The sequence below is a fragment of the Limulus polyphemus genome, unplaced genomic scaffold (assembly GCF_000517525.1).
Source record: "Limulus polyphemus unplaced genomic scaffold, Limulus_polyphemus-2.1.2 Scaffold59, whole genome shotgun sequence".
Classification (NCBI taxonomy): domain Eukaryota; kingdom Metazoa; phylum Arthropoda; class Merostomata; order Xiphosura; family Limulidae; genus Limulus; species Limulus polyphemus.
Window position 1 is genome coordinate 152,000 of NW_013665669.1, and position 8,350 is coordinate 160,349.

Below are 8,350 nucleotides of genomic sequence, written 5' to 3' on the forward strand. Positions count from 1 at the left end.
AATATGCTTACACGTGTTAAAGATGATACACTGAGGAAATTATAGATGAAAAGCAATTCATTTGTTGTTTTTACATCCCCCAAAAAACAAAAACAGAACCATAGAACTGGGTAGGTCATTTTTAACCAACCTCAAGTATAAGATCAACAACTTTAATGCAGAATAAAAAAAAACATACAAATGGTTCAACTTGTGTGATACTTAATAGTTGATTGATTTCTTAAAACAAAATTATTTTTAGTTATGATACTACATTTGAAGTACATTTTTTATTTATGACACTACGTTTTATGCACATATTTTTAGTTATGATACTACAATTTAAGCAAGTATTATTTTGATGATTCCACATTTTAAGCACATATCTTAAATGATGATTGAATATATTGATTAACTGCTACTTGAGAAAACAATAGCAAGCAATGTAATTAATATGCTTAGTGGTGACATCAGCTTGAGACCACCATTGCAGGAAATACCTGAAATGAAAGAATTAACATGAGTTGAAGATAAAAGATGGTTATGTTTTGAAATTTACTATTTTATAACCATCATAATAAGTTTTTAATGAAAAAAAGTGCAAAATTTAAAGTCATGTATAAATAGAAACTATTTAAGCTAGAGACATATGTAAAACATAATTTACAAGTTAAAGTGGTGTTAAATGGGTATCTTTTGGATTTTACTTTGCAAGAAATTTGTCAGCTAAGACTTGCAGATTTTCAGTTAACTTATTCATTCTATTGGTGATTAGCAACAGCAGATGCTTGTGAATAAGGATAAAAAAAAAATTCAAAACCTGTAGGAGCTCTATTTACCAACATGTACGAACATGGAAATCACCAACCATATACTAATCTCATACTATATTAGGATTTAGAATATGGATTTGTCAATCAAAGAACTTATAAATTCAACATGCTAGTCATAGTAGGTTGAAAGTAATGAATTGAGACAGTCCACATAAGACACATCCATTTTATTTTATATTAAATGCAACAGATATACTCAAAAGTGAGGCTTAATGTAAAATATATAATAACAGTAGTAGTTTTCCCATAAGACAAAGACATTGGCCGATACTGTAAAATTATTTTGATTTTATAAATATTTTTATAGTCTGTGTGAACATTTTTCTTTAGATCTTATGTCACCGTGTTATTCTTGAGCATCACGATACTGAAACTGTCCAATTTCAGTAAAATGTACTGTAATGTTATTATACTTCCAATACTATAAATATGTTGTTTTGTAAGTGCTTAAGCATTTGATTACTAAAATTGGTACTTGTAGTTTTTTAACTAAGTTGCATTTTCTACTAACATTATTACATTTTTGTCCAGTGCCTTATAATAACTAATTAAAAATTAATCATTAGGTAATTTTTTTATACATACACATTAGTGAAAACGATCAAGAAAAGCTTACATAAATCATGTTATCAATATATTGCTTGTTACCTTGGAAATAAAAGGATCAAGGTAAACATGAGTGACAAGTTCAATTTATTTCAGCTCACTATTACAGGGTAGTGTATATGTTAACATGATATTTTAAGGTGTAATTTTTAATGATTTCTGATACAAGATAAGCTAAAGTAAGAGTAATTGTATGGTTTAAGTCAGAAGTAATAGAACAGTAAAATGTATAAGCTGACAATTTATATAGAAACTCTCCAGATAACTAGCAGGCTGAGTTTTCTATATTAAGATTTTGTGAAAAAGCAACATCTCTTTTTAGTTGCAAAGAAAAAGGAATATAAGGCTATAAATGAAAAAAGTTCAGTACCTGCTCATAAAACTCATAGGTACCTCAAGAACAAAACAATTGCTTAAGAGCAAATGCAATATCAAAGTTTAGATATATAATGTTAATACCAAGAAGGAGGGTGTGTGTGAACTGGCAGCCATTTATAAAATGTTTACTGCGTACAGTTTCAAACATTTAAAATTATAACGGTTACATAAGTTAGACCCTAAATGTTTTTGAATCTTATAAAAATTTCTTACCTTCATGCTCCACTGTGAATTTTATTTGGCTTGGGTTTCTTTGAACAAAACATTCAAAACCTGAAATGTGTAGAAAAAGTTTTAATTTTAATACCTAGCTTTATAAGTTTGAAATGAAATGAATCTATCCTTATTTTTGCATATTTTTAAACAAGGATACCAAAATTGGATCAGAAAATTAAAGATCTTATCTTCAGCAAAATATGTAGAACTGGTTAAGATTGTTAGCATTGGTGTGTTTATATTTCTATAAGTGTAATGGAGACCTGACCACTCCTCTAAAGAAATATCAGGAAACAATTAGGGGTTTTTTTGCTTTCAAATACTTAAGAATTTTATTATAATGATAAAAATTAGCTGTCTAGTAACAGGAAGTGTATTTCTTGCTACATCGTGATGTGTATTTGACAACAAAGTTTCATCTACTGACAAAGGTTTTGAACAGATCACCCAACAGTTATGTCTGTTCTTTAGTTAGCTTACACAGTTAGAAATCAGGGTGAGAAACTTAAGGAAAATAGTTAAAATATGAATAACATTGACAGCCTGAGCTTGTAGAATTTTTTGGCTGTTCAGATATGGCTTTTATTGTTAATAAGAACTTCTGAACAGATGTAAACCATGCGAGATAGGCAATATTTGCAAATAAGGCTATATTATAGCAATTTAAAATCTCAGCTGTGACATCCATAACATAAGGAAGATAAATTGTAGCAAATAATTAATTTGAATCTAAGAGTGTCATATAAGTAAGTACAAAACATTTGAATTGTTTAATAAATTAAAAGATTATATTTTCAACAAGTCTGTGTTATCTGTTAATCCCACAAGATATTCAAGTTGAAAGCCCAATACATAATATTTGTTATGTGGAATGGGATTAACAGTAAAAAATGACTACGGGTTTGAAAAATCCTGCCTAAATGGTACCAAACAGGTGGAATGGTGTTTACAATTAGAGCTATAGAGTAACTTTGTGCAAGTAGTGATATAGCTTCAGTCAAGTAAAATTTGAAAGTGAATTATTCATTTGAAGCTTCAATGTGCAATATAACTTGTAGGAAAAGCATACAATAAGAGTTCACTTTAAGAATAAACTTCATGAAGAAATGACTTTGTAACAAAATTAACTATCAAACAATTTTAGAGATATGTAGAGGAATTCCTAAGCATCATGCCAATTTTCATAATGAAAAAAATAATTGGATATGGTTGTAGCATAATCTGGTGAACCAGAATCTTGGAAAGAAGTTTTGTGGCTTAAACAGATAGTCAGGTGCAGTATTAGGTATTGGAACATTTGTTATATAACCTTAATGAATGTTGTGAAAGGAGAAAAGTAGAGATATACAGTGAGCTTAAGTTGATTCTAAATCAATAATTTCTTTTCATGACATATTTATTGATTATGAGGACATTTCTCAAATAGGTGTAGAGATTAAGGATATACAAATAACATATGTCATAGGATTGACACTGCTAATATGCTAGAGCTTTAGATATCCAAAGACTGCTAGACAGGAAGAAAAATTCGAGAAAAGAGCAACTAAGAACAATGAGACACTCATCTTGCATATCAAGAAGCATGGGCTTACCCACTTCTGTGTCAATCTTAGAAAATAAGTAATGCAGTAAAGAATAATAGTGCACAACTTTTTATTTAAACAGTAGATACTTTCAGGTAGAAGTAGATACAAAAAGTAAAGTGAAGAAAAAGAGGATATGCTGGATGGTCAGTTTGTTGATATATTATTTGAATTATACAATGTTCCAGAAGCTTAACTGATGAATTTATTTTGTTATGGTTTAGTTACTGTGACATACTGTCCTAGTCTACATGTATGAAATAATAACAAGTGTAAAACATTTCATTGCTGCTTAGGCCTACAGAATGTATTGGATAAACTAGGTAAGGAAAATATCCTATTTAATTTAAAAAGTATGATATAATACTTTGTCAAAGAGTGTCTTTTCCAGAAATTGTTCAGTGGAGGAAGATCAGATTTAACAGTAGTTGAGCTTGTAAAGAATAGTCATGAATTTCACCCTTCCTTAACTAGAACAGAAAATATCCGTATTTGGATATATTCAAGTGATATTTTATCTAAATATCATGCTGTTTCTGCATGTAGTTGTGATATTATTATTGAATGGATATCTCAAGGTCATAACATGTGCTAATCCTTTTACGATGGTAAAAGCTACATACTGCAACCTTTGTCTTTAGGTCTAAAGCTAGGGTGTTTGTTTCTGTATGAAGTTTTTGGATATTAGCTTATTCAAAAGGCAATACAGAAACATGTACACCTGGCCTGGCTTAAAATTGCATGTAAAACATTGGATGTAACATGTGGACTTGTTGGGTGTTTGACTTCCTTTGTTTTGCTATGGGTATATTATCCAGGTTTTTCACAGTTCTGTTACTTGCTTTTGATTTCTCTTCGCCGTTGTATGTGTTTTGTAGCACTCAACCCTAGGATCCAAATGAGATAGTTGAAGAAGCATGACCAATATAGGTAACAGAACACAGTGTTTGTGTGTGCAAGTAAAGAATTTTTGTGTTTCAAACTACATTGTGTTTGCTTGTTTTTCTTTACTGCCTGTGTTCAACTTATGCTTGCTTAATAGTCCTGAACCTGCAATTTGTGGGAACTTTTGATTTTTCTGTTGAACATCAGTGTACCTGAATACCACAAACCAAAACAAAAAAAAGACACATGTAAAATTAATTGATAATATAGTAAATTTTGTGAAGTCATTTTTGATTAACCCCTTATTCATAAAATATTTGAAAAACGTATGTTTTAAACAGAAGGTGGTTAATAAACATTTACCATTCTCATGGAGAGTTCTAATTTAACAATGTTATCAGACTTCTAAATATCCAGTTATTTTACTTGCAAATATAACTATCTATAGAAGGATCTGTAGTTTTAAAGTAAAGTAATGTTTCAACACTGTTCGTAGCAGCACAAACGAATCTCCAAACTGAAGACGTAGCATTGACTGACGAGGTGGATGATAGGTTTCTGGAATCACAATGCCCAAATATAAAAAGGATTACCCATATTCCGGGCATATGACTATTATAATAAAAATGCTGATTACTTTATCAAAGATGTTTTGAAGTTAAGATGGATGCAATGAAGGAAGAGGTTGGTTTAAAGTAAGCCAAAAACTATATTTCTAGAAGTGGCTTTACAGAATAGTGGTGAATTTTAATATTTAAAATTACAGTATTTTCAAGCTAAGAATTGTGATACTTTATTGACATTAAAAATTGTTCAGTGATCCAGGAAGTCAATATTGGCTAACAGTGGTTAGTATCAGCCCAGAAACCAAGATTTATTGGTCTCAGTTTAATTAACTGAAGCTATGTGACAATGTCCTGTATAGAAAGGGAATGGTACAAGAAGTCACAAAAACAGCTGGAATTTGATACTATCACTATTATTATACTCAAAATCACATCATTATACCAAGTATGTTCCACAGCTATTCACTTTATTGTAAAGAAGACATTTGATAGTCGTGGTTGCATAACGTGATGTAATATTGTTGGTTCACGATGCCTGGCTAGTTAAAAGTTAACAGAACTTAAAAAGTCAAAGTTAACACAGATTTCATGAAGGATTGTAAAAAAATATTAAATTCTTGCCAAATTTCCTTTAAAATTCATTTAGCATGTCTAGGCTGTTGTGCTTTTTGCCAGTGTGGACAACATACAGAAACTTTTTACAGAACCTGAGTGACTTTAGGTGCAACTAAGTTATAATTGTGATTTTGTTGGATGGAATAACTTAAAGTTATTGATTTAGATGTCTGAACTTCTATTCAAACGAAGAAGTTATGTGTAATGTAAGTTTAGGTTTACTTCTATATTCAAATGAAGTAGTTATGTGTAATGTAAATTTAGTTTTACTCACCATAGCAAGTGGCACTAACTTGTTGAATTTCGGAGTCTCCACGAAGTCCTTTTATGGAAAAGTAAAATGGTGGGCAGTTCCAGATACTGTAGCCTAAACATACAGCACACAGATTAATCATTTTTTGAAAAACATATAACGTAAGTCAAGAGCTAGTACAATAGATATATTGATAAATTAACGTAAACATGCCCTTTTTATATTACTGATAGTTTGGGTGATGTACCTTTAAATCGTTTATTTAAAACAAAGAATAATGAAAACTGTATTCTATAATTAGTTGTGAAAACATAAAAAAAATATGCTGGTGAGAAAAAAGTTCTAGATCAGAAAATTATATAATTCTGCCTGCTATCAATTTTTTTTCGTATCAACTCCTGCTATATTTTTGCGCTGTATTGATAATTGCATTATCATATGAATATGTTGTGCACGTGGATGTGAAAATAAAGTTAAATTGTTTTACGAAATTTAATCGTAAGTTTTACATCATATATATATATGTATGTATGTTTATAGTAGAATATGTGATATAAGAAGAAGCATGTTGAGAATACGTAACTAAAAAATATTTCTTAAGAAATAGTATTACTTGATGAAACGTTGTAGAATGGACGGCAACTGCCTATTGTAGAGACACAAGTGTAGAGGACGTTTCAAAAGTATTCCGCTTTTCGTCTTAAGACCTGAAGACGAAAGACTTTCGAAACGTCGTCCTCTACACTTGTGTCTCTACAACAGGCAGTTGTCGTCCATTCTATAAAGTTTCATCATTAATACTCTGCCTAAAAAATCTATCAAAGAATAGTTTTACTTGATTTATTGAATAAATGCAATGATAACTTTCAATGGCTGTTGCATATTTTATATGCATAAAAATTTTATACAACAAATAACCATACCTTTGCAGGGGTTTTTAATCTTGAAGTAAATATCTTTATCTAAAAAAAAGAAGAAGAAATGAATTAATAAACTGGAAGTTGTTGCATTTCATTTAATGAAGTAAGTCGTAAAGATTTAACTTAAATGAAAGATCGTTGCCTTTTATCATATCATTTAATGTAAACAAAAATCTATACTATTATTCTGCTTGTTTGTATGTACGACCGTTACTTTCTGATCGAGAACCTGCTGCACAAGCACGCGTAGTTAGAATGTTTCCCCAAGAAAAACCGCGCATGCGCATTATTCACTCGACGACAAACAGTCTGCCTGCGGCAGAGAGCTGCAAAGCCTAATGATCAAGTCGCTACAATTGCTGTAAGAAACAAGAAGTAACAACAAAAGGAGAATGTAAATGTATTTTACTAACCATTTTGTACAACAAAATATTATAAACTTATCAAAGTTTTTAAAAAAGGTTTGACGTTGGGTCGTAGAATAACTTTATAAGTTTATTTATCGATAGTATTAAGTACAGTAAAGTTGAGTCCTAACTAAACTAAAAAAAAAAAAGGTACACAGGTTACAGTGTTAATTTATCTGTTTATCGAACTTAGGCCTAACATAAGTTGTTTTATAAAGTACGGCCTATATACAAGTGGATTTACACATTTCGTTGTCTACGATTACAATTCGTTTGTATTGTGCTAGAAATTTTATATTTAAAGAAGTGCTGTTACGTTAAAGATACTAATTTGACCGGAAATGTTTTGCGGGTCTCTGCTAGTAAAAAATAAAATGAAATTAAAGAACAATTTATTGACTTGCAAATATTTGTATTCACAATTCAGGTAGATATAAGTAATGATTAAGAAAACGGTTTTGGTCTTTACTTTTAGTGTTAAAACGAGTTAATAGTATCCACAGACCAAATATTGATCTCAAACACAACGGCACTAATTACTTAACAGAAACTTCCTGGCATTTCCAGTACTACTTATGATTTTAATAGTTACTTGGAGAGGTTGCTTTGACGGGTCATGACAGTTTCACATTTTTTGAGAGATGTGTCCTTAATTAATTATTTGAAGAAGTAAACTTACTAGCTTTCGAAGTTTCTTTGCAGTTGCTTGGGTGTTTTTCTGGGGTGTTAGTGCTGCGACTGTAACAAACCTCAACGTGGCCTGTCTGAGGCGTGACACTCTTGAACTGAGAAATTATATTGCACTTCTCAATGAATATTTTCCAAAAATTTCAATAACTATTTTATTTTAAATAAAATTATACCGGCTTTCACAATTAAATTTTTTTGTGCCTAATGTCTCTGTAGAAGAAACCATTATTTGTTTCTTTAGTTAAAAATAATTCAATTATAAATCATAGATTGCCATGACTGATTAGATTTCAAACAATAGCGCCAGTTAAAAAAGGATATATGTACACAGCGTGGTCACAAGTAAATAGACACCACATTTTTAGTCATTTAACTGATTTATGCTAACTAATTTGTGTTCACAGAGCACTATATAAATG

The 8,350-nt window shown here is 30.4% G+C and overlaps 1 protein-coding gene across 1 annotated transcript in view; it reads right to left on the bottom strand.

Annotated features, from left to right (window-relative positions):
- Positions 1 to 138: 138 nt before the first annotated feature.
- Positions 139 to 8,350, bottom strand: part of LOC111087099 — a 12,221-nt gene continuing 4,009 nt past the window's right edge. Inside the window, exons 4-8 of the mRNA XM_022392531.1 lie at positions 7,921 to 8,026; positions 6,838 to 6,876; positions 5,936 to 6,028; positions 2,010 to 2,069; positions 139 to 479 (exon numbers count right to left, since the gene is read on the bottom strand). Coding sequence (XP_022248239.1) covers positions 391 to 479; positions 2,010 to 2,069; positions 5,936 to 6,028; positions 6,838 to 6,876; positions 7,921 to 8,026 — 387 coding nt within the window. The 3' untranslated portion in view covers positions 139 to 390. The remainder of the gene's footprint in view (positions 480 to 2,009; positions 2,070 to 5,935; positions 6,029 to 6,837; positions 6,877 to 7,920; positions 8,027 to 8,350) is intronic.